The following is a 26,959-nucleotide window of genomic DNA, read 5'->3' as shown; positions in this document are numbered from 1 at the left end:
GTCCAATCAACTACCTCTTTTCATTGTTTTTTTTTTGTTTGTTTTTTAACAAAAACCACTCCTGTAGTTTAAGCATGCTGTGGCTTAATCTGTTGCACCTATTTTCACTTTGTATGCAAAAGTTCTTGTGTATAAATGATTAAATGTACGTTTCATGAGAATTGCTTTGCTTTTACCTGTGGATGTTCACAATTCTCTTATGTATATTCTCTTATCAATTGATATACTGTCACAGTGCTCTGCATTGGCAAAACACAATTTCGTACAATTCATATAAAGTGGTTTGAATGCTACAATGTTAGAGTTTTGGTCACTCCCTATACAGTTTGTCCTAATAATATCAGCAGTGGTGTGAATGTACTTTTTCTGACAAAATGTAAGTGTGATGTGAATGGTTGCTGCATAAACATAAGATCTGAATGTCACTACAGCTCTTTGGTACATGTATCACATTGGTTTGAGTAGTTTGAAATAGTGACATGATTTTATGTAGCTGTCTTGATGGAGTTTAATAAAAAACAAAATTAGGAAAAGTGATATTCATGTCAAGCCCAGTAAACTTGCTTCAAATAAACTTGAGTTCAATATTCTAACTCTGACATTTGATAGTGTTTATGTTTTAGAATGTCTTGATCAATGGTTCATATTTGGAGAGCCAGAGTCTTTTGTTTGTTTTTTGGCCAGAGTCCATACGTCTGTTTCTTTCAAAAGTGCGTTTATTTGACCGATCTTCAAACAGTTATGCTTAAAAGGATGACAACATGTAAAAGTTTTCATTTATCAGGGTAAGGCCATAAATTGTTAAAGCATAAACCAATTGGCAAGTGTCAATTTTTGTCCATTACCCCAATGGCATGTTGTTGCATGTAAACACTTTCACCAGCGTTCTTCGTCTTATACAACATGTGCAAGCGAGTCCGCATGACTATATACATTTAAAAATTAAACCGAAAATATAATCGTTTTTGACTCCACCCCAACTAAGAAAAAAAACAGACCTACTTTATATGTGGTGTCTTTAGTTACTATGTACTAACATTTAAATACATACAATTTATATATTGTGTAACATGTTGCTCTGAAAAATTGTCACAAGATTAACTTTTGCTGCTACGTTTAGGAGCAGGGTACAGTTTATCTGTTAGGGTCAAAAGGCTCTGTTTCAGACAGCAGATGACGTTTGGGCCACTCGACATGAGATGTTTGGTAGACATGAGACAACGGTAATTAGTAGGCTACATAGATTCATAATTTTTCATGCAGAAGTTGCTGGCCATTACTTTGAATCAGAATGATTTATTCTAATTTCTGATGTAATGTCTGTAACGTCTCAACATGAATAACCAACACTCCTGGAAACCTAATGAACAATTTAAAAAAAAAAAAACAGAAAACTTTTAATTGCTTGGTATTTAAAATTTGACAACTTAATCCCACTGTCCAAATATGATTCCATCTATTTTTAGAAAAAAAATTGGTAAAGATTTTTTATATATTAGGGCTGTCGATTTAACGCATTAATTTTACTCAAAATTACGCGTTAAAAAAAATGTAGGCTACGCAATTAATCGCAATGCCCCCGGATTGTAATACGAAAGATTCCTGAGAAATGCGAGCTTGTAGTACCACCTGTTTACTCCAGAGGGCAGTAATTGACATTTCAGCTGTGTAGCAATGTGCAGTTTTACAGCGAAGAAAATAACCATACAGCACAAGACAGACATGCGTTATGTTCTTGCCTTCAAAACATTTGATGGAGCGCAAATTCGATCTAAGTCATCTCAAGATGTGTTCTAAAAACAAATATATATATATATATATATAATATTTTAAGATTACTATGTATAATTATTTCATCATTATATATTGAGTTATTGTTATATGAGGGGCTTTCTCAGCAAATATTGTATATGTGATTAATTGCGATTAATTAATCGGGACATCATGTAATAAATTTGATACAACATTTTAATCGATTGACAGTCCTAATATATATATATATATATATATATATATATATATATATAACATTTTATTTTATAGCATGTTTCCTAGAGGCTAATAGTTACAAAACAAAATGGGGAAGGTAAAATGCACACAGTCACGCTCGGGTCTCAGGAGATTAAATGTAATTACAATGCAACACTTATGTATATAAAAAGTGCATTGTAGTATATTCTTAAGTACATAGTAGTTAAAGACACCTAATATTAAGTGGGGCCAACATTACAATAAAAAAAAAAAATCATTTCTTGTAATACTTTGCTTTTATTTGACAAAATTATTTTGCCCTGTTGCATTTTTTTTATGGATTTGCATTTCTACAGTACTGTTGATAAATTCTAATTTTTTAACTGCTGAAACTGGTGAGTGTTGCAATGCGGCATTAGTCATCAACTTTAAAAATTGTTTCTTTATGATAAACACCTCACTTTACCTAGAAAACAACAATCTTGAAGTTTAAAGTCAAAGAGGTTTGCTGAAATGAGTGCCAGTGTTTGATTTTTTATAAATTGGAGTATACATTGCTATACCTAAATACATGTGTATGTTGTCTACATCAATATAAAATAACCTTTTCTTTATTTTAAAAACCCAAGTAAAATGTTGGTCATAACTTTTGACGTAGGCTTTATTTCAATGTCACGCAAAACTATTTAAACTACGAGCTGTGCCCATGGTTCGAGAGAGCCTTCCTCTTCACTCTGCAAGCTGAAATGATTGGAAGCAAAGCTGATTAATAACTTAATGATTCAGTGGAACCGAAAATGTATAGTCGTGCTATCCAATTAATAAGGCTTAGAATGTGCTACATGCCTTAGGACTGGCCTTGTTGCCCGGGTCTCTGGTACGTGTACGCAGCTTATTCACTTGAGACTCAGCGATATCGGCTCGTTCCTCTGCATCATCCAGTTCATGCTGGATCTTCTTGTACTTGGTCAAGTTGGTATTGGCTTGTTCCTCCTACAATCCAATCAGCAGAAATCATCACTGGTGATGTGTCATACATTATGGTGGATGTGATTTAACACATATATTACATTTAAGACTCACCGCCTCCTCTGCTTGCCTCTTGTAGGTCTTCACTTTTGCCTGTAGCTTGTCTATAAGCTCCTGGAGCCGGGCCATGTTCTTCCTGTCCTCCTCAGTCTGCAGAAACAGCAGGTGGCGCCATATACTTTACTCTTTCAGAGTAGTGCAACTCGTGCACAATTGCCAATTGATTTGAAATCTCTTGTTTGATATAAGCTCCATCAAAGGGAGTCTAGATGTTGTACCTGGTAGGTGAGCTCCTTAATTCTACGCTCATATTTGCGGACTCCCTTCTGGAACTCGTTGCTTTTTTTCTGCTCAGAATCCAGCTCATTCTCCAGGTCTCTCACCTTGAGAAAAATAAAAAAATGCAAATGTAAATTGAAGCATGAAGCAAATGCCTTTTCACGTATTATGTTTCTCAAAGCCCCCTCCCTATTCAAACGTGGAACCAAAAAAATCAATGTATGCATTTTATGCATGTTGACAAAAATCCTCCTGTATATCTATGTTTGTGTCCTTGTCACCTTGCTTTCCAATTTTTGTATTTGCTTCTTGCCCCCTTTTAGAGCAATCTGCTCAGCCTCATCCAAACGCATCTGCAGATCTTTGATGGTCTGCTCCATGTTCTTCTTCATGCGTTCCAGATGAGCGCTGGTGTCTTGTTCTTTCTTGAGCTCTTCTGCCATCATGGCAGCCTGCATGTTCAAAGCATCAGTTTTAATTCCCTCTATAATACAATACACAACACTAGCTTTACCTCTTCGAGAGAAATAAGCAACTTGCATCAGTGATGGCCTTTTTGGCTTTCTCTTCTGCATTTCGGCTCTCTTGCATAGCATCATCGGCCTCGCTAGACAACATGGAAAGATCACTCTCCAGCTTTTTCTTTTGATTGAGCAATGATGTGTTCTGGAGAGGCAGAAAGGATTATTGAAAATGATTTGGAGAAATTCAGTTCGGTTTTATTTGAATAGTGCTTTTTTACAAAACATATTGTTCCAGAAAAGCTTTATAGAAAAATATAAAATAGTAGTGCATTACAACCCTCCCATTGAGCATGCCAAGGGGAACAAACCGTGGGAGGATCCATTTATGTCGTAACTATGTTACTTAAAAGAATGTCGAAAATTGATTAATGTGAGATTCGCCCATTGATAGTTACCTGGGAATGCAGCAGGTTGACCCTCTCTGTGGTCTCCAGGAGCTCAAACTCTGCTAGTTTGCGGACACGGTCGTTCTGCTCCAGCTGGCTTCTCAGTTCTTCCACCTCAGCAGTCATAAGGTTATTCCTGCGTTCAGTAACGGCAGCCTGTTCTTTTAGATCTTCATTCTGGTGAACAGTCTCATCTAGCTCTATCTGGAGGTCCTTTAAATTTAAAGCAAAGTGGGTTCTAAAACAAAACAGCTGAATTGATGATTGTAAGATTTTGAAGATATTTTGCACCGTCATCAAAATGAACATTTGATATGTACATTATAATAAAATGCATTTGGGATTTACCTTGATCTGTGTCTGCAGATTACGGACCATTTTTTGGGACTCGGTTGCCAGACGATTTGCATGGTTCAGCTGAACCTCCATCTCATTCAGGTCTCCCTCCATCTTCTTCTTCACCCTGATGGCTTCATTACGGGATTTGGCTTCTGCATCAAGGCTGGCTTGCATGGATTCTATGGCACGCTGATGGTTACGCCTAGAGTAGGTGATAATGGTGAGTAAAAAGTTAAGAGGCCTTAAGGTAAAAATGATGGTCTTGTCACTAGTCATGACTCTCTTTATTATTTGCATTTTATCTGGCAGAACTCACCGCAGATTGTCAATTTCCTCATCTTTCTCGGCCTGCTTCCTGTCAATGTCTGCTTTGATCTGGTTGAGCTCTAACTGTATACGAAGAGTCTTACTCTCTTCATGCTCCAGAGTACCCTGGGATAAAAAATAAGGTAAAAGGTTCTATTTGTTAACTTTAATTCATTTGGTATTATGAACTAAAAAATTAACAAAACTTTTGTTAATAAATAAACTTTTGTTCATTGTTTGTTCATGTTAGTTCATAACTAATGAAAACATATGCAACTTTTAAAGTAAAAAAATATTAGTATATGTAATAAAAATCACATTTACCAAGATTAATAAAAATACTGTCAATTCTGTTATACTGCATGACCATGGATCTTAAAAAGACACAACTTTCTGAATTCTTTCTGTAAATGCCCATTTCAATAGGGAAATAGATACTGTAGGTAAAGTTTGTCAAATTTTGGCTTGACAAAGATTTTTGGAAAGTTTAAACTAGTTTTAAAAGTTGGAATTTTGATGGATATACAGGCTTTGGATGACAAACAGCCAGCTAGATAGATAGTGTCACGATTACCCTGGTGACCACTAGGGGTCGCCATTTTTGTTAATTGTTTCCCTGCCTGTCTTGTGTGTTGATTATGGGTTTTGTAGTTTTTGTCGTTGTCTTATGTTTCATTGGTTCTTGTGTATTTAATCCCTTGGGTTCTTTGTCAGTTGTTTTCCATTCATGGATGTAACGTTTGTTTTATTTTCGATTTGATGTTTATTTTAAATGTACGTTTTTATTAAATAGCCTGCATCTAGGTCCTTTTTCTCTCGACTCCTTCCTGCAAACGTTACAGATAGATTGTCAGACAGACTGACACATAGGGTAGAAAGTCAGATAGACCATTATAGTTATCTATTGAAAACTTTCTTTGTTTCTAAACCTCATAGTTTTTTAAGGATGCATTTATGGAAAGCATTTTCAAAAGTCTCTGTTTTCAGTGCCATTCCAGAGTGGATGAGAGATGTAAACATAGCAAAATGAATGCATTTTTAAAACAAAAATATTTTAGTGTGGACGTAGCCAGAGATTATTTAGCAGAGATGGGCCACCTCTATTCAAATGAATGGGAGAAATTGGAATGCCCAATGCCAGCCAGCATTTCAACAGATTTATAAAGGAAGTCCCACCTTACAGGTAAAAGAGCCAATCACTGTTTAGATAAAGACATCACCAAGAAGTACATACACATTAGCTATATAAGCTGGGAAAAATTAGTTTTTTAGCATAATTTGAGGAAAAGAGGCACTATTTATAATTCCAGTTTTCTCAGATTTTACTGCTGATTTGAACTATGTTCTTTGATCATAATATTGATCATCAGTTTAGGATAATTCAATCTTTCCCCATTCAAGTAGATAGGAACTGCACTGTCAGACTGGAAATAGCCTCCCAAGAGCAAAGATGGCTGACTGTGGATTGACTTTGATGTGGCCTAAAGGCCTTTTGTGGGTTTGTTTACATTTGAATTTTTGGGAGTTGGAGTTTGAATTAACGAGCATTCCGTTGGCCCATTTGAGCATTCTGTCAATGTAAGTCTATGCAATATTTGATTGTCCGCTGTGTTAAAACCATTTTTCAAATCAGTTAGAAAAGACATAGAACACTATTCCAGAATGGTCTGAAGGTCTGTGCCAAGTTTGGTGGATATTTTCTTGGAAGAGTTAATGTTAGAAAGTTTTGGCTGAATTTAGGGATTTTGGGAAAAACTAAATAATGTTTGTAAAATAACAGTATGTTGGCATTGTCAAGCCAACATAATTACCCCCTCCTTTTTATCTAAAATGTGTTGTGGTGATCAGAGAAGGTATTTCTCCCTGTAGAAACCAGGACTTTTGTTGTCTTGAGTCTCTTATTTGAATTTGTCCAAGTGAAGTCAATTGTTTATAAATCTAAAAACAATTCACATTTCAGTTACCATGTCAAAAGTTTACAGTGGCGAAAAAGAGACTTACCTCAGCCTCCTCTAGTGCTGCTTTAATCTCACTCTTCTCTAAATCCAAGCCCTTCTTGATCTTCTCGAGCTCATGAATGGTCTTCCCACCCTGGCTGATTTGGTCAGTCAGGTCGGAAATCTCCTCTGTCAGGAACAAAAGGCATTTATCAATCAGAGTTTGCATCTTTGACAGTAATACTGATTTTCTCTCTAAACCACAATTCATTAAACAATTGAAATCATACCCTGAAGATTTTTATTCTCTCGTTTGATACTCTCCAGATGGTCCAGAGCCTCCTCATACGAGTTCTTGAGTTTAAACAGCTCAGTGCTCAGATTCCGAGATTCCTTCTGTGAAGATTCCAACTCAGACTGGCACTCCTCATACTTCTGCCTCCATTCAGCAAGAATCTTGTCAAATTGCCTCTGCTTCTTATCCAAGGCAGCAGCAGCTGCATTAGAGCGCTCCAGATCTACTACCAGATCCTCAATCTCCGACTGCAGCCGATGTTTGGTCTTTTCAAGGGAGGAGCACTTGGCATTTGATGCTTCAACTTGGTCCTCAGCCTCTTGGAGACGGACAGCCAACTTCTTCCTGTCAAGTAAAAAAATTAATGATTAAGATTGCACCACAAAGCCATCATTTTCTGTGCACTTCACACACTCACTTTGCTTCCTCCAGTTCCTCTGTCTTCTGAATGGCATCTGTCTCATACTTGGTCCTCCATTGGGCAACCTCAGCATTGGCCTTGGACAGGGCACGCTGCAGCTCGGATTTGGCCTCTTGCTCTTCATCATACTGCTCCCTCAGTAGATCACAATCATGCCTGGATGACTGCAGGGCATGGGCCAAGGCATTCTTTGACTGAAAGGAGCAGATGCCAAAACAACACGATTGAGCCTTTGTCAAATGTCAAGGTCATTGTGGCATGAGGGCAGAATTGGCATTTCTCCTCAGTGTCCCTTACTTTGGTTTCTTCATCTAGTTGTTTCTTAAGCTCCTCGATGTTCTGGCTGAGGAAGTTCTTAGTGCGCTGCAGTTGAGACACCAGAGTTTCATGTTCTTCCAGCTTTCTGCCCAGTTCGGCTGTAAAATCATGTAAAATAGGCCTATAGTTAGCAGGGACACTAGCTGTCTCATCGTCAATGTATGGATGCCTCAGTAGTTCTTTTAAAAGACCCCATGAAATTGCTTGACAAGCAGTTTTCTTTACAGTGTTGCTGTATTTCTGATTGTAATTTAGCCACTCAGAGAACAGGGGGTAGATAATTTTTTTATATAGTTTTGCTTTCCCTCACAAACAGTTTTGCATCCCTTGCAAATATTTTGGGTTGCCTCGATTTAAAAAAATTGAGCATGGTTTATAAATAAAAACATAGGGACCAGCCCTTCAATATAGTTCATGGTTTTTATGGTTAAAATAAAGATACTGTAGTAAGACCATGGTAAATGTAGTTAAACTATGGTTGTTGAAATAAAATAATGTTTCATTTTCATTAGAAAAGGATAATTTAATTGCGAGGGAACACAAAACTATTTACGAGAACATGATTCCCTTCCTGTTCTCTAAGGGGGTATCAGTATTTTTGGTTCGTTTTCCTGGAAGAGGAAGACTGTAAATAGAAATGCGTATATCCACTAAAAGCTATTTTGAGTACACTAGCATATAGATGGCCTCCTGGCTAAAAGACATGGACCAAAACAAAATTTTTTAATTCATGTGGTCTTAAGGGTTGAATTTGGTCAGTAAAGGAGTAATTTGTTTGTGTACCACTTTCAGTCTGAGCACGGGCTCGCAGTGTGTTGGTGTCACTGAGTTGTCTTTGAAGCTCTTCTGCTTTGGCTTTTGACTCATTCATCTGATCCTCATACAGGCGACACATTTTCTCAGTGTTAGCCTGTAACAGGATATCCAAAATGTCAGCGAGCAAAATCCCACCATCTGACATAGTTTCAAAATTGAGCTCAGCTTCTGAATTAAAATCAGCTTCTGAATGAAATCTCAGAGTAACTGTCAATGCTAATTTAATGCTAGTTAAATTAGATCAGAATATGGGAATGCTATGCAACGTTGGTCATATTTTCCACCTTGCTCTTTGCCAGCTGCTCTAAATTAGAGGTGAGGTCATCGGCTTCCATCTTGGCCTCACTTCTCTCCTTCTCCAGCTTCTGTTTGACACGCTGAAGGCTGTCGATTTGCTCACTCAGCTCAGCCACGCTGTCTGCGTGCTTCTTGCGCAATGCAGCAGTCATAGCCTCATGGTGCAACATGGACTCCTCTAGGTTACGGCGCAGTTTAAGAAAGTCTGCCTCCCGTTTCTTGTTCATCTCTATTTGGGAAGAGGTGGCACCTCCAGCTTCCTCAAGACGCTCGCAGAGCTCCTCCAGCTCTTTGGACACATCGCCTCGCTGTTTTTCCATCTTCGCTCGGGTGGAACGCTCTGCTTCCAGTTCCTCCTCGAGCTCCTCAATACGAGCCTGGGAGCAAAGTGAAAGAACATTTATTGTTCTGATAGAGAGAGACACTTTTAGTGCTTTTTATTAGAGCTATAAGGCCTTGTTTAATGTACCTGCAATTCCTTGATCTTCTTCTGAAGCTGGATAATTAAGACTTGCTCATCTTCAATTTTTGAGCTGATCTGGTTCATTTCAAAATCTTTTCTACAAAAACAAAAAAGAACAACTTTGTTTTTACGCTGACTGAAGAAGAACAGTTCAAAATATGGCATTCTTTCATTCTAATCTTACTTCTTTAGCTTTTCTTCTAATTGCTGCTTGTCATTTTCAAGGTCCATAAGAGATTCCATGGCCAGTTTCAGATCGCCTTCGAGCTTGCGTTTGACCCTTTCCAAGTCCATCCGTAATTTCTTTTCCTGCTCCAAAGACTCCTCCAACTAAAACAGGTGATTATAGTGTATTACTGATTGCTTGAATACCTCCAGTGATCTGTTAATATTTATCCCAGGAGTTTTCAAACTTTTATTATACAAATATGATGACAAACATTTTCAATACAATTGATTAGTCCGGATCCCCGTTTGAAAACTCCTGATTTATCCAACATATTGACTTACATCATCTACTTGCTGCTCCAACTTAGCTTTGGCCTTAGTCAGAGTGTTGACTTTGTCTTCCTCAGACTGCAAGTCATCCAGAGTCTGCTGGTGACTCTCCTGTAGGGCCTTCTTCTCTTTGGTAAGCTTCAGAATTGTTTCATCCAAAGCTGTCATCTCTTCTATCAGATTCTTCACCTATGGAAAGGTCCTATGATTATGTTCACAGACTTCACAGTATAGCTGAATACCTTCATATTTCCTTAGTAGAGCTCACCTTGTTTTCAGTGGCATGCTTCTCTTTCTCCACCTTGGCCAAAGTTATCTCCAAGTCATCTATGTCCTTTTTAAGCTCTGCACACTCGTCCTCCAATTTGTGTTTCTTTGCAAGAACAGTAGCGTTCATCTCCTCCTCATCTTCTAGACGTTCAGTAATCTCCTTCACTCTGGCCTCAAGATGGATCTTGGTCTTAATGAGAAGGTCACAGCGGTCTTCTGCATCTGCCAGGTTGTCCTGCTCCTATAGATTGATAACGAAGTGAGTTCAAGCATCTTAATACCCAAGATTTCTCTCCGCCTTTTTCACAAACGGTTTCATTTTGAATTTATTGCATCAAACTATGATATTGTACCCTTACTGAGAAATGTTGCCAGAATCAAAACAAAGTCCAAAATATCCAGACATTTAATATTCCTGCATGTAATATTTTTTACTTGTTATATTCCTTGGTGTTCCCAGTCAGGTCTTATGAGGTAAGATAACAAATTATGACTTGGATAAGTGAGGTAGTTACTTTAGAGGTAATTTTGGGGGAGGAATAGTTTTTTGCATTTAACCATTTTCTGAAACTTCCTTAGAAAATACTTTATAATAAATCTCTCCCGGACAGATTGACAAATTCAATTGCAAAATGGATTGCTGTAGGCCAATGATAGGCTTATGTTTAATACTATAGACATAAACAATTGCCTTCAAAAGATTATTTTTGTATTGCCTTATCAATGCTTTATTCATCTACAACAGTACTGTAATGCATTTTAATTATTTGAATTAAATTATAATATATCATATACTTTTATAATTATTGAAATATCATTATTTAATAATTATATATTTAATTATTGTTATTTGTGAGCTTTCTCTGCAAATATTTATATATTCGACTAATTTGATTAATTATTCGGCATGCTATGTAATTAATTCAATTCAAAATTTGAAACGATTGACAGTCCTATGGATTGACACAAGACATAGTTTTAGTAAAATAGTATTTTTTAAAAATATGTTTAAAATGTTTACTCACATAAGATGAAGAGTTCAGTCATATCAGTCTTAAAGAGAAACTGCTTCATTCTACACATGGTGCTTGACGCACAATCATGAGCACCATGTTGAGATCAGATATCCAGCTGAATATTACTCGCTTTATCTCAATAATCTCCTTTAAATAGATGCTTTCACTATTGGCATAAATGAATCATGGCTGACTGCAAATACCACAGTTTTACACTGACACCAGTTACTGAGAACTTGTTTTTATGCGTGATGCTGCATCTACACTGCTAGGAGTTAGCGCAACATAAACACAAGTGTTACTGAGTGCACTGTTAAGGTCTTTAATCTGTCTAGGTGATTTGGTATAACATTGTAGAGAACTTTGTTGATGAGAGATACGTGAAAGTCCAAAGAGGGGGAAACTGGCCACTGTATTTTTGTGGTTTTTGTGAGCAAACTGATATAATTTTCTGCTTGAAGTGATATTGTGAAATACTCACTGCCTGAAGTTGCAGGGAAAGGTCATTCTTCTCTTGGATCAGGCTGACCTGTTTCTCTTCCAGCTCTTTACGTTTGGATTCTGATTTTTCGAGAGCCTCTTTTAGCTTCAGGAACTCCTCTTTCATAGCAGCCAGCTCTTTTTCTGTGGCTGCGCTCTTCAGCAGGGGTTTGATTTTGAAAAATAGTTTCATCCACGGCCAGTTCTTCACAAAGTTGAAGGCCCGAATATTCCACTGGATGATCATCAGAGCGTCCCTAATGACAAGGGATATTTCAATTTCACAGTATAATTGAAAAAGTTGTTTATACTTTCACAATTAAGGTTTTTCCTCTTGTTCTTTGGTACTGTAACACAAACATTCCTGCAGTTTTACCGTTCATGTGTTTTTTTAATGGCAAAACAACTGTTAACCACATGAAACCATCAGCTGTTAGCGCATCATGAGAAGACTGTGTCACCCCCAAATGACCCACTGGCTTATATCCATGAATGAATGAAATGAGGCCTAATTTAGTTAGTCTATTACTGGGCTACTTTCAGATGTCATGCGCTTGCTGTGGTTACATGTTTGTGGATGACGGCAGTGTTGGTCGGAGAATCTGGTCTGATCAAATAACTGCTGTGCCACTGTGCCCTAGGCCACCCAAAAGGTGAAGTGCCTAATATTTATTTAGAAACTGAGGCCTTCTGTTGGACCAGCAGCTTTAATCCTTTGCCAGTCTGCAGATATGCTTTGAACGTGGTCCTTTAGAGGCACAGGCGCCTTGGCAAAACAAGCCTTACAGAATGGTGCTGGCCTGTATTTTTAGTGAGGAGGGTGGGCGAGCAGCTGCCATGTGACCCTCTGGGCTTTAAGGACACCGCCTGCATTGTCTAATAAAGGGAAAGGGTGGAGGTCAGTGATATGGTCATGGAGAACTTTGCGTGTTTCAAAGAGTGTTGGAACATATGACGACATGGACAAAAACATGTTTGAAGTCACACGCCTCACACACTCCATCCACATGGCCCCAAAATACCTTAAGAGGTATCATGTGACAACAGCTTTTTGCTAACTTTATTAGGAGTGAATAAATCAGTTGTGTATACGTGTGCATGTGTGTGTGTGTATATATGTATGTGTGTGTGTGTGTGTGTGTGTGCGTGCGTGCGTGGCGTGCGTGCGTGCGTGCGTGCGTGCGTGCGTGTGCGTGTGTGTGTATGGCAGGGCATCTTTTTAGACTATGGAATTTGAGTATGGAAGCCCTTTTCTATAATATCTTTGAGTAGGGTTTGATTGAATAAACAGGCCTCCAGGAATTCAATGTTTGCATAACATGCATTGCAAATCATGCAATCGGTTTTTGAAGCCAGCATAAACAGTGGCAAGAAAAAGTATGTGAACCCTTTAGAAATACCTGCATTTATCTTTACATTGTCTTTTTTATACTTATAACATACAAATTGTTGTATTGTTCTTCTATATATTGAATACATTATTCAAACATTCACAGTGTAGTTTGGAAAAAGTATGTGAACCCCTAAGCTAATGGCATCAACAAAAGCTAATTAGAGTCAAGAGTTGGCAAACCTGGCATCCCATTAATGAAACGAGATTGGAGGTGTGGGTTAGAGCTACTTTAAATTATAAAAAGGACTAAAACAAATTTGTTTTGCTATTCACAAGAAGCATCTGCTGATGTGGACCATGCCTTGCAAAAAATTGTTACTTTGCATGAAGCTGGAAAGGGTTATAAATTTAATTATATAATAATATCTTGTAGAGCTAAGATATTCATCTGTTCACAGTCAGACAAATTGTCTATAAATGGAGATGATTTAATACTGTTGCTGCTCTCCCTAAAAGTGGCCATCCAGCCAAGATGACTCAAAGGGCACACCACAGAATGCTCAGTGAGGTAATAAAAGAACACTAGACTTTATGGAATCATTGGAAATGGATAACATCTCTGTTCATGTGTCTACTGTATGGAAAACGTTAAACTTGGCCTGGACAGCTTGCCATCATCAAGGGGAAAATGTATTCCCTAGTTTATTAAGATATCCTACAGGATAATGTCAGTTGTTTTGCCATCGAACAGGGGTGGGGGGCTTCAGAAGATTCTGGTGGGGCACAATAAAAAAATCTGGGGGAGCACCACCTTTGACCCAGCAATGACTTGCAGTTTGGCAGTTGGTGAAAAAGACTAAATGCTGGTTGAAAGTTGTAAATTAATTTAGAAATGTCCAATATTTCTTTCTTAGTTTTTTTATTTTCAACTTATGACTCCTTTTGCTCGTTTTTACCAAGAAACAAGCATTGTAGTCACTAAATACTGTATTGGCATGATTACTGCAATAGCTCACTTAAATTTGTTTTAATGATGTTATCTTACATCAAGATAGCACAGCTTCATTTGTACATAGACCAACAATATAATTTAAAATAGAACTCAAGAACAAATCCTGTGAAAACAGGACAGAATGAGGAGCTTTCTGTAAATATTGATATATGCTATTAATTATATTTATTAATCATAATATCCTGTAATTAATTTGATTACAAATTTGAATCAACTGACATCCCTACTGTTATGTCATAGGCAGTCATTGGTTTCACATACAGCCTAACAATATGATATTGAGTATTGAAGCCCCTTTCCATATACGAGTGGGCTGAAAGCATATAGTATGAAAACTGCAAGTTGGGTATGGTTGAAAACTACGGGAAAGTCTCAGATCTACCTTATCTTAAATTATATCTTACTTTCTCTCTGTCATCTTCTTCAGCTCCACCCTCATGAGCTTGCCACGGCTGGCGGCCTGCAGCAGAGTGAGGACTTTCGCCAGACGCTCGTCCCTCATCTCCTCCAGTTGCCCCAGCAGACCAGCTTTAAAAAACACCTGTAGTGCAGACACACAGACTGGTAAATACAACCAATATTGTATTCAAAGATAAATACAATGCCCACTTTTATTGGTTAAAGTCTGAGAACAGCTTGCCTTAGTTTCTCCAAATCTATACTGATTATGGTCGATATCTAGTGAAGCTAGCAGCTTCTCCGCAGCCTTTCTTCCATCCACAAACTTGTCATCTGGAACAGCATGAGGGTTTAGAATGCGGTACCTTTAAAAAGGTGGAGTGAACTCAGTTTATTCTTATTCACTTATTATTATCCAATCTGCATAGCAAAAATATTAGTGTTAATAATTGTTTCAGGTTTAGTGGATATGTATACATTTGGACTATTATGAACAAGCTGACTTACGAAAAGGTAATGTGAAGAGTGTAGGTTTTTTAATGTTGAAGTACTTTGTAGTTGTATGTGAAGAGACAAATATAAGTAAGTCATTCATAGGTTGAATCGCTTAAAAGTGCAATCACTTGTGCTTTCAAAACAGTGTTCTGTTTGTTTAACTTTTGTCTCCACCAATGGTGGTCTGTTTGCTCAAGCAGTGCAGACAGGTGACAGGGTGGAAGGGAAGGTTAGAGATTTTGGAAAACCTTTTTGGATGCAATATTATTTTCATAATTCTACTCAGTGTTTAACACTTTGAAACATCACCATTTTTTCTTACAACACTATTAAGCATTTGGGCACTGAAGATACAAGTTTAAGTTTAAAAAGTGGAATTTTCCCCCATTCATCTATAATGCATAATCTTTGTTGCCATATTGTGTGCTTCGTAATGCACCACACATTCTCAACTGGAGATGGTCAAGACTGCAGAAAAAACAATCTAGGACCTGCTCTCTCTGCTTATTCGGCCAGTATGTGGTTTGAAATTGTCCTGCTGAAAATTCCGGGACGTCCCTGGAAAAGACGGTGCTGGATGGCAGTATATGTTGCTCCAAAACTTTTACATATCTGTCTGCATTAATGGTGCCCTCACAGATGTGCGCCTTACCCATGCCATGGGCACTGGCTTTTGGACCTGACGCTGATAACAGCTTGGATGGTCCTATTCTTCATTGGCCCGGAGAACATGATGGCTGTGTTTTCAAAAAGTAGTTGAAATGTGGACTCATCGGATCAAAAAATATAGTTCCACTCTTCTACTTTCCATTTAAGATGAGACCGAGCCCAAAGAAGTCAGCAGCGCTTCTAGGCAGTGTTGATGTATGGCATCTGCTTTGCATTATAAAGTCTTAACTTCATCTGTGGATGCAGCGGCGAGTGGTTTTGACTAACATAGGTTTACTAAAGTAATCCCAAGCCCATGTTCATGATATCATTACAGATGAATTATGTTTTTTAAGACAGTGACGTCTGAGGGATCTGTGCTCACGTGCATTCAGAAGTGCTTTTCATCTTGCCCTTTACGCACCAAGATTTTACCATATTCCTTGAATCTTTTAACTATATTGTGTACTGAAGAGGGTGAAATGCCCAAAATCCTTCCAAAGTTCTGGATTATTTGCTGAAGCATCTATTGCCAAGTGAACGATCCTTGTTCTTGAAAGACTAGGTTTTTTTTTGGAGGCTCCTTATATACTATGACACGATCGCTTCACCTGTTTAACATCTCCTGTTTCACATTGCCTTGTTATTTTAACTTGTCCAATTGTTATTAGTCTTAAATTGCCCCTGTCTCAATTTTTTTGGAGCATGTTGCAATCATCTGATTTGAAATTACTGTATTTTTTCAAACAAACAATACAATTCACATCATATAATGTTTAGTTGTAGTGCTTTCAGTATAGCAAAGGGTGAATATAATTTACAAATCTCTCCTTTTTGTTTTTATTCGCTTTTTTCATACTGTCCCAACTTTTTTGGAATTGGGGTTGTAAAGAAATAGTGGAATTACATTAACCTCCTCAGACCTGAACATGACTTTTGTGTGCATTTTCCATTTTCCTTTTCCCTTTTTGATTTTAAGTAGTAGCACTTTATAAAAGCAGTTCACAGAAATCGACACCATGTTGTTGTGTCACGTGACTGTGCACCAAATGTTTAACCCTTAAATGACAGTCTAAAGTGTTGTGAACACTATGCAGGTTGTTTAAATTCATTTAAATTATGCATTGCATATAGCCAAAATACAATGTGCATGCATGTGAATGTGGGGTTGCACATATATAAATAAATAAATAAATAAACTTGCCTAAAGCTAAAGTATGCAAGTTCTGCTCCACTTGCGCTACCAAACGAAATTGCAAAAATGACCACAGTTTTCTAACTGATTCCAGAACACTACACTACACTACATCTCCCATCTTTCATTGGTTGTACAAACAGATAGTCCTGCCCCAATCTCACAGCATTGGTTGAGCCATTGTTGCTGTATCAGGCTGGATGGGTCACTTAAACAAACAGAGCCATGTTTTGATAGCACTACAGAGCCAAATTGTTACACTTTTAGTTATAATCAACATATAAAGGGCTTACTTATAGTAGACATAAGCTGGGTTACGAGAAATAATTTTAACATAGAAAAAATTATACACATCAGTTTTAATAGTGCCTCTACTCACCGTTGTTTGAACTCGACATAGAGAGCTCTGTTAGGAAATCCCTTCCTGCAGATGCGAATGCCCTCCAGCACTCCATTACAGCGCAACTGATGCAGCACCAGGAAAGCATCCATGATACCTACAGATGGATAGAAATGTTTATTTTAGACTCTTATACTGAGGTTACATTATTTAAATGTATGGCTAAGCTTTACACATTGAAAATAAAGTGGTATGACTGAGTCTTAGATATAGTCATTTTCATCAACAGCTTGTCGGTGTGGTTGTGTTGAAGTACAAGTGGTTACAGCACCTGGAGTTTTGGTCTCGTTTGGGATGATGCAGCGCACAAAATGGGGCTGAGTGCTCCGCAGGTTTGTCATCAGCTTGTTTAGATTCTCCTGCAGTTGAAAGAGATGCAATCAAGCATGCAATCATGAGACAATACAAGTGGATGCAGACACAATTCCTGTATTTCATGTTGTATGGCAGTTCTCAACATTTTACACTGCATAAAGCAAATGCATTCAGTGAAAACAAATGCAAAGGTTTCCCTCTCCTCTTGAAAAGACTTACCTGGACTGGTTGATGCTCATTGTGGAAACAGATAGAACAGGAGCCAGCACAGACTTAAAGTGATGTTTATGTGTTCATTTCTCTAAACATCACTGCAAGTCTTAACTGCCTCCCTCTCAGTACTCAAGAGGGTTTTTTTTCTTTTAGCGACCATAAATTATAATATAAGTTTTAGTTCAGTTATAGCATTTCAATTAACAAGTAGCAGTAATATTTGGTCATATTCCCACCTTGTGTAGCTGTGACACTGTCTGGAAGGAAGCAGCCTTTTTCCTCTTTTCTTTGGCTCCTGTCTTTGTGTCTGAGACTAAAATGAAACACTTAGTTAAATTTTGTATAAGTAGTATTTTATGGTTATAGAACCATTTTATGGTTTCTGTTTTTTTTCTTTTACCTGAATCAGAGCTAACATAATTCTCATACAGGCTAGCCAGAAGCTTGTTGGATGTTTTCTGGAAACAGGTTACCACAGTTTCATTCAGAGGGTCTTTGTTTTTGTCCAACCAACCAAAAATATTGTATGGCACCTGTATTCAGAAAAAAAGATGGAAAGAATATCTTAAATATCTTTATGCAGATGCAGAAAAGATACTGAAAATTTGTATATATTTAGTATCAAATGCTACCTAAGAGACCTTTTAAGACCTTTAATTTAATTATTGGAACAAACTCACCACTCCTGCATAGTGCACAAGCTCAAAATGAGCCTCATACTTTCTCTTCTTGTCCGGCCTTGGCTTTTGGAAATTGGTGGACTTGCCAAGGTGATTGTCAAACAGCTTAGCCTTGAAGCTGGTGTTGGTTGCTTTAGGGAACATGCACTCCTCTTCAAGGATGGACATGATTCCTAATGGCTAACAAAGAAATAAACAGCTTTAAAGGGTATCGTTTAATTTTTAGCACATCTTGTGATAATCAAAATATTGTTATTATCGTTATATTTTATTGCTGTTATATCACTTTTTTTATTTTTTATTTTATAATAAGTGTTTAAGAGTACCTAGCTAAAACTAACCTACATGTTTCAATAGCGTGACAGTAGTTCAGCTATTTTCAAAATAGTGTAGCTTTTCCAGCAACGGGCTAAAGATTCACGTTGCGTCATCCCAAAATGATAAATTGGTCACAATGTAAACTCCAGTAAATTTAATGAGTTGGTTAGTTCGGACGGTTTATGTAAATGCACATAGTTCACATAAATGATTCACTAATTCATTTGAGCCCCATCTTTTTTTAAGCAAAATATTTGGTGAATTGCTTCTGTTTATCTTTGTTTATATTTATTTTAATGTTGTCGCATTCTGAAGTGGTTGTTTGGAAAAAGTATTACCTACTCAAAAATCTTGCTATCTCAAAAGAATTTGCCTAAGTTGAAAAAATTTGCCCTATAACTATTGTCCCCATTACACGATATCAGTATAACCACCCTGGGGGCCTTTTACTCCAAGTGTGTGGCAAAATAAATTAAATACAATTTTAATCAAAACAACCTTCTGTTATAATTTCTCTTCAAATAAATTGTTATTCCATAATCTTTACAATTTTTATTTTTTTATTATCTTGATACACTTTGTGACCAAAACAAAATGTGTAAATCTAATGTTATATTAACATTTTCCAAACAAAGTATTCCACCATATAAAGATAGAAGTGCACCAAAATAGCACCAGTTCAAGTGACACTAAACATTTCCCAAAGTCTAATTGGGAGGTTGACTAAATGAAAGATCTACCCCCCATAGTTTCCCCCCCATTCTCCACAACAAGTCACATCATATGATTTGCACCATATTGAACTTGTTTTGCTCTTAGCGCTGACACTGCATGTGTTAACGATACTTCATCCGAATTGTCCGGTAAGACGGAAGCTCAAAACGGTTTTGGGGAAATGATGATGTTTCACTTTAGTGAGTCATGTAGCTAAATGCAGCTTTTCAAAGGTTTGATTTGTACAATAAAATATGATTAAGAAGTCCTTTCTCAATCATGTAATCATTGACACGGAATCACTGTTGTGTGAGTTTGTGGTGTGCGCGTCAGTGACATATCACAAAGGTTTCGCCCTATTCCAACCAGTGTTCAGGACTCAGACGGAGCTGAATGAAATGTAAGAATCTAATGTGAAAATTGGTGAATGCGTTAATCATGGTAAACAAAAAATTCTGCGAAATGTAATTCAATTATATGTTACATTACATTGCTTAACAAATTAGAGGAGTTTAAGGTGGGAGTTTTCTGGAATCAGTTTAAAAACAGTGATTATTGTTTCAATTCCATTGGTTGATGCTAATGGCACAGAAAATACACACTTCAGATTTAATCAAATCAATCACTCTCTGTTTCTAATACCTTTTCAATGAGGTCAATGCAGGCTTGAAGGTCAAGACCAAAGTCGATAAAGGTCCAGTCAATGCCCTCTCTCTTGTACTCCTCCTGTTCCAGGATGAACATGTGGTGGTTGAAAAACTGTTGCAGTTTCTCATTGGTAAAGTTGATGCAGAGCTGCTCAAAGCTGTTGAGCTGTTGAGAGAATTCACATGACAGATGCACAGGCCTTAGAGTAAATGCGGACGGAAATCTAGATCAGTGTGGTGTGGAATTTTAGAGTCACTCACATCAAAGATCTCAAAGCCGGCGATGTCCAGCACTCCGATAAAGAACTGGCGTGGCAGAACAGTGTAGAGCGTCCTATTTATACGCCCCACCAACCATTTAAACATGCGGTCGTACGTGGCTTTGGCCAGAGCTCCTACTGCATAGTTAACCTGATAAAACCACATAATAAGTGCGGAACACATTCAGAAAGCACATGAAGACCACAGCTGTCACTCACATGGATTGCAACAGTTGCCTGGATACAGGCTGATTGCTCAAACTGCTTTATTCATTTTATCTTAGCATAGATCTACATTTAATGTCAGTGGTTTAAACAAGGATTATTATTGGCATAGCAAAATTACCCCAAGCAGTAATAATTCAGTTTTTCTTTCACAGTGTAAAAGTTAAGCTCAATCGACAGCATTCGTGCCATAATGTAATTTTCCACAAAAATGTATTTCTACTCGGGGGGTGGCCAATGGGGTGGCCATGCTTCGGTTCATACTGGCCATCCCCTAGCTCCGCCCCGCTTGACTTTTCTTAAAGAAAAAGCAATATCGAGGTTACAGTGAGGCACTTATAATGGAAGTGAATGGGTCCAATTTTGTGAGGGTTTAAACACTAAAGCTTATAATTTTGTAAAAACACTTACATTAATTATTCTGTTAAAACTGAATTATTTTAACTGCAATGTTGTTTAAATCGTTGTTTTTACACTTGTTGTTTCACTTCCATTGTATGTGCCTCACTGGCACTTTTTTTTTTTATAGAAAAGTAGGAATAAGCCCAAATTAAAATTGATAACTGTAAATAAAAGATAATTTATGATTGTATCATTTCAAATTACTTCTCACCTGTTCAACATTCTGTCCTTTAACCACATACTCATTGCCCACCTTCACTCTAGGGTGCAAAAGACCCTTTATGAGGTCTGCTGAGCTAACACCCATTAGATAGGAGGCTTTATCGGCACCTGAAATAACAGGGGAAATAATTACAGCATTTAGTTGTAAATGATTGGTGGGAACCAAAAGTAATGAGAGTGTGATTTTATTCAAGATTGAACCATCTCTGATGAAAAAAATATATATTTAATCCTACTTAATCCATTATGACTTTCTTATGTGCTACTCAAAGTGAGATGTTAGACAAAAGTCTCAGGCACCATTCACTTTCATTACATCTTTCTTCCATACAATGAAAGTGAATGGTGTCTGATGATGTCATTTTATCTATAAATCCCTTTGTGTTCCATGGAAGAAAGAAGGATAAACAGGTTTGGAATAACCTTTGAGTATGAGAGAAAATGCTGACAGAATTGTCATTTTTGGGTGAACTATCCCTTGAAAACAGCAGATGCTAACAGTGCAGAGAACTATTACACTTCAAAATCTGATTCTTCACACTCACTTTCAGTGCCATCAGCTTCTGCCTGTTCCTCCCGCTGCTTCTGTTTAAATTTCATGTTCCCAAAGTGCATGATGGCCCCTACTATTTTATAGCAGCCGTACTTCTCCTCTGGAGTGAAGCCAAGGATGTCCATGGCATGCTGGAGGGGAAAAAAGCATTTTCTTATAGTCTACAATTATATAAGCAATATGGTTTTAATTTGCTGCACTAATGCATTTTGGTCTGATGCAGTTCATTAATAGATGTTAGGTGCCAATGTCCAGTCAAATGATAAGCTTACATCAGTAGCCATAAGCTCTTGCCCATCTTCCATTGTCTCCACCGTTGTCACTCCTTGGGAGCAAAAATGGTAGTCATAGGGGTTTGAAGAAACCAGGAGCATGTCTGAAATCCAAAAAGGAAAGAGTGAATTTGTTGCTAATGTTAGGACATTAAGATATTGAGCTGTTGCAGTTGCACAAGTATAGCAGCATACCAAGAAGTTCAGGCTTCTTCTGTGACATGATCTGGTAGTAGATGTGGTAGCTTCGCTCTCCAGGTTGCTGAAATATCACTCTGGATTTTTCCAAAAGATCTACAGAAATAAGGGATTTGTTAAAAGACTGCATTGGTTTTACATTTTGGGTTGACCTTAACTGGAATGACATAATTTGTCTTTGAAGCATTTACTTACATATGTCAATGTCAGCGGAAGCCAGTTTCCCTGTTGGTCCAAAATGGATCCTGATGAACTTACCCTGTGGAGGGGTTGAAGTAAATACCGGAAAAGAGTGTAAATGAATCTGCACATCACCTATTATATCAAGTCACAGAATGGTTGTAACCAAAGCACACTCAATTAACACCAATAATACCAAAACCAAGAATGGCCAAGACTAAGCTTGATATCTTTTAAAATGTGCAGTCATTTTAATACAGCAATTTTATTTTACAATATAGTAGCATCACTCTCAGTGTGTATGAGGAAAAGACAGAGACCATGAGAACAACCCGAGGTCTACAACGCTGGCCTGTATTGTCTTTTGTGTCAAATACTCACAAAACGGGACGAGTTGTCGTTCCTCAGTGTTTTGGCATTTCCAAAAGCCTCCATGGCAGGGTTAGCTTCAATAATCTGGTCCTCTAATGTACCCTGGGAAAATAAATTATTATTGATTTGATTTTTCAGTTTATTTCATTCCAGTTTATGCAGTAAGTCCCCTAATATGAAGATGTACTCACCCCTGTTTTAGTGGCAGGTGCCTAAAGAAATAAGATTGTTGTTTTATTAAAGTGTAAATACTTCTCAGCTTAATTAATGTGAACATGTGAATTTTTGTTATTATCCATTTTTTATTATTTGGAAGATTTTTAATTGTATTATATGAGCTGATAATCACTGTAAACCCTAATGCTCTAAATTATTAATTGTGCAGGGAAAGTTACTTTTGACACTTTTTAGGTATTGTTTTGAGTTTGATGAAACTAGGGAGGGGATTTCTATTTTCCAGCACTGGACAGGGAGAGTAAATGTTAACATTAAGGGTTATACAATTTTTTATTAACTTTTCATTATTCATTTTATATGAGCCTTTGTGCAAGATGAATGTGAAGGGGTAGAAGTGTTTTATATTTTGTTGTGTTACGTTTATGTTGGAGTATTTATTTTATTTTTGTGAATAGTGGAGCTTGAGCTTAGGTTGACTATGCTACTCAATGCATAGTGTTAACATCTAGCATGTTAGCATTCATTGTTTATTCTATTTAGTACTAGCTAGGTTTACTCAACTTGAAGATTTAAGTTGAGATTACTTGTTCATTTTAAATTCAAGAGTGCATGGTGGAAAAGAGTCTTTAGTCATTTTTTTTTAGTCAGAAAGTGAGTCTACTTCATGGATGGAGTTAAGAAGATCATTCCACCAACAAGGTACAGTGAAACCTAACTAACACATGTCATACATGCAACTAAAAAAATCTTCTCAGTTTTGTTACACACACACACACACACACACACACACACACACACACACACACACACACACACACACACACACAGAAATTATATGTTTAAAAGGGGATAATTTTTTGCCTCAAATAAAGCAGAAATATTGATGACTTTGACTTTTTTTCCCTAAATAGGCAATGTATCCTGGGAAATACAACTCATAAAATTCAAAATATATCAAAAATGTATTTGGATATGTTTTATTTAAGTCCAAATTATATTAAAAGTGACATGAAAAGATTTTTTGCTAATCATTTTCCACCCGTGCCTGTTTAAGGGTTAAAATGCATGTGTAATACAAAATTTAAATCGGAATGTTCTGTTAACTTAAACTTTGGAGTTTTTTACTTAAATAATTTGATGTAAGTGATTGCCTCAAAATGTTTTAGTTCTGCTAACTTAGGGTTTACAGTGATTGATGTCTTCAAAAATAATCTAATAAACCAAAATTAATTGGCCATAACTAAGAACACAAGTAAAAGCTTTTTCAAAGAAAGAATTGCTTATGAATTAGAAATATTATGGTATATTTTGTTAGCTCACATCAAATACAACAAAGTATCGGACAGTCACACCCTATATGATAACCAGAGGCAAACAGAGTACAAAAAAATTAGGCCATGGATAATTAATTTAAAAATGGAGACAAAAAAGAAGTTCCCAAAAAAAAAAAGAAAATTTTGGTCTTGTAACCAAAAAGAATGAAAACATTTAACGTTAATCACAACTTTGGTTGAAAATCAAAACTTCATCAAAAAACATAGAGGACAAATGTGGGGGAGATATGTTGGGATTAAGCTATAAAAGACACACGGAGTCAAGTTAACCCCACAAAAAAACATTTTTAATATGCAAATGAAAGGGATAGTCAAACCTCACTCTAGATGTCCATAACACGTATTTGTATTGGAAAAAAACATGTTACAATACATTTTTGTATTGTTGTTGCAAACAATGTGCCAGACATCTAGATGAGGAGCGACTTCAAAATGAAAATGAACTCTTGTCAGCATGAGAGGTAAAAAAGGCTGATTGAAAAAAGAAGAGGGAATGATGGTGAGGGAAATCGATAGAACGTAGTGTCTTACTCCTTTTTTAGCCTGTGCTTCACCCAGAGCCGCTACTATGGCAAAATACTGAATTACACGTTTCGTGTTAACTGTTTTGCCAGCACCGGATTCTCCGCTATGAGTACCAAGAAATCATTGAGGTTTAAGACATATTTGAAAAAATAAAAAATAAAAATACCACAAGCCAAAACCATTGAAAATATATATTTTTGTAAGAAGCAAAAAAAAAAAACTAACAAAAACATTTTTTTTTTCAGTAGCTCAATTTACTTAAAAAAAAAATAATATTATAATTATTATTTTTTTATTCATCAATGGACTAGGAAGATTGGTTTCAAGTATGTAAAATTCCAAACTTACGTGATTAGCATGGACTGATTCTCACGATCTGTAAGCGAAGAAAATTAAAAAAAAATTTCAGGGCATAAAAGACTTTCCTGAACACACTTTCTGTCTGACACTGAAGTGGCCAAAGTGCACTAGAAGAAAGGATCCCTACTTAAAGTCATCACATAGGGAAGGGAAAGAGGCATGCATCCTTTGATTTTATACTTACTGCGCAGCATGTCATTGTAGGCATTGTCAGCGATGGAATAGATGTGAGGTGGAGCATCGGAGCGGCGTTTGCCTTTGTAGGCAGCCACTACAGGGGCCGTGTAGACAGGAAGCCATTTATAGGGGTTCACTGTCACACAGAACAGTCCAGAGTAGGTCTGACATGAAAGAAAGAAAGAAAAAGAGTGCATTTGACAGGATTAATCAGAGGTATCTCTGGTAGTCAGGATATACACTTATTTCTTAAGACAAAATATGCCATTTTTAAAAGCTCTTCAGGAAACCTTCCTGACCTGACATTAGAGATGTAATTTAACAGTGGCAGTTATAAAGGACACGCCACTTGGGAATTCACTTGTATTTGTCCCTTGGCAAGGACAAGTGGTAAATGTGTTACTATGAGGGTGAAGTTCTATGTATAGCTAGTGCTGCCCCTCTATGTTTAATGCTCAGGTCAGGTTATTTGCGGCATCAAAGATTAGTGAGAAAGGGCAGGTCTTTCCTTTGAGCTGTGCTGTGATGGTACCCACATAGATCATCCAGCTGCTGTAGCGTCTCCGCAGGTTAGATAGCACTGAGGCTTCATTCAGGTGTGTGAGCATAGCCATGTCCTCTATCATGTTGAACTTCGGGGGGTTCATCTGTTGAATGTCATCCTCCTTGACAGTTAGACACTACAGGATTGACGGGCAGTATTACAATTTAGAGATCAGCACCCTTGAGTCAAAAGCACTATTACACAACATAACACGAGTAGGTTATGCAAAAATAAAAATAAGAAGTGCAATTATTTAATGAAAAAGTAATTTTTCAGAGGGTTTAAGTCACATCAAAGTCTTACCCTTCCATCCTTCGTCTCAACGGTGACTTTGTCACCATCGATCTCCTTGATTTCGACTTCAACGTACGCGTCAATTTCATCTGGTATCCAAGCGCGTTTCTTTCCTGCGCACAAGGGAGGCAGTTTCAGTGAAATCTCCAGGCGCCCACAAAGATTATCGTTGCTTTGTTTGTTATAAATCCAAGAATTCAAATGGCTACATGAATTTTGACATGCTTGTTCAAAACTAACAAGTTACACGTAACATGCAAGTACGAACACGTAAAAGCCGCCGCGTAAAATCAGGGTAAGTGTTTCAAAGAGAATTGGAATGTTTGTATCCGTCGGCAAATATTTGTTCATTCGAAAATGTATTGTCTGCAGACTACCATCAAACGCCACAGTTTGGGCTGCCATCAGCCCCTGGTCGCTTTTGCGCAGAAAGGGCGCAGCTTCACCAAACTCCTCCATATCCAGCAGTCTAGACATGATGATAAATCCACCGATCCGTTACGCACTGAAGATCCGATAAAACTCGACTTTTCAGATACCTTAATAGAAAACAAATATTTTCTTTACATTTGAAAAAGAAATAACTTTCAAAATAAATGCAGAACGCATGCACAATAACTATTATTTTGACAAAAACGAAATAATAAGACAATTCCTGAAATAAAAATAATAATAGAAGAAATCGTTTTTCTTTTTTCAACATTTGATGATACAAAAGTTTCATTTTTGACTGAAGTTTTATGAAATTAGTTTAGATGACATTTTATAATTACTGTTTCCGCTGTTGTTGTTATTGCACTATAAACAAATTCACGAGTACTTAAAATTATAAAGTGTCCAGTCGTAATCC

General features: G+C 37.1%; 1 protein-coding gene across 3 annotated transcripts; it reads right to left on the bottom strand.

Moving 5' to 3' along the window:
- Positions 1-23: 23 nt before the first annotated feature.
- On the bottom strand, positions 24-26,959 carry myh7ba (myosin, heavy chain 7B, cardiac muscle, beta a). 3 transcript variants are annotated; one of them, XM_052101301.1, is made up of 40 exons: positions 26,487-26,959; positions 26,119-26,222; positions 25,808-25,951; positions 25,279-25,435; positions 25,083-25,110; positions 24,741-24,837; positions 22,708-22,800; positions 22,342-22,405; positions 22,144-22,242; positions 21,949-22,052; positions 21,669-21,807; positions 21,113-21,231; positions 20,276-20,425; positions 20,010-20,180; positions 18,336-18,515; positions 18,056-18,188; positions 17,892-17,968; positions 17,399-17,486; positions 17,107-17,224; positions 14,631-14,754; positions 14,395-14,531; positions 11,647-11,902; positions 10,148-10,390; positions 9,892-10,068; positions 9,566-9,711; positions 9,388-9,478; positions 8,906-9,295; positions 8,589-8,715; positions 7,785-7,903; positions 7,485-7,681; positions 7,062-7,411; positions 6,836-6,960; positions 4,845-4,960; positions 4,538-4,730; positions 4,199-4,402; positions 3,820-3,945; positions 3,561-3,731; positions 3,279-3,383; positions 3,055-3,150; positions 24-2,964 (listed from the first exon to the last, which is right to left on the bottom strand). In XM_052101301.1, exons 1-40 carry the CDS (start codon positions 26,584-26,586, stop codon positions 2,800-2,802), a joined length of 5,823 nt encoding a protein of 1,940 aa, XP_051957261.1. In that variant the 5' UTR covers positions 26,587-26,959; the 3' UTR covers positions 24-2,799. The 3 variants fall into 3 exon arrangements, with proteins under 3 accessions (XP_051957261.1, XP_051957260.1, XP_051957259.1); XM_052101300.1 differs by lacking the exons at positions 24,741-24,837; positions 25,808-25,951; positions 26,119-26,222; positions 26,487-26,959 and adding an exon at positions 22,890-22,910 and having other exon boundaries at positions 24-2,712; positions 2,818-2,964; positions 25,279-25,377; XM_052101299.1 differs by lacking the exons at positions 24,741-24,837; positions 25,808-25,951; positions 26,119-26,222; positions 26,487-26,959 and adding an exon at positions 22,890-22,910 and having other exon boundaries at positions 25,279-25,377.

The sequence above is a fragment of the Xyrauchen texanus genome, chromosome 32, assembly GCF_025860055.1.
Source record: "Xyrauchen texanus isolate HMW12.3.18 chromosome 32, RBS_HiC_50CHRs, whole genome shotgun sequence".
NCBI classification, from domain to species: Eukaryota; Metazoa; Chordata; class Actinopteri; order Cypriniformes; family Catostomidae; genus Xyrauchen; species Xyrauchen texanus.
The sequence above is the reverse complement of the archived record's forward strand: the minus strand, read 5'-3'. Positions and strand labels throughout refer to the sequence as shown.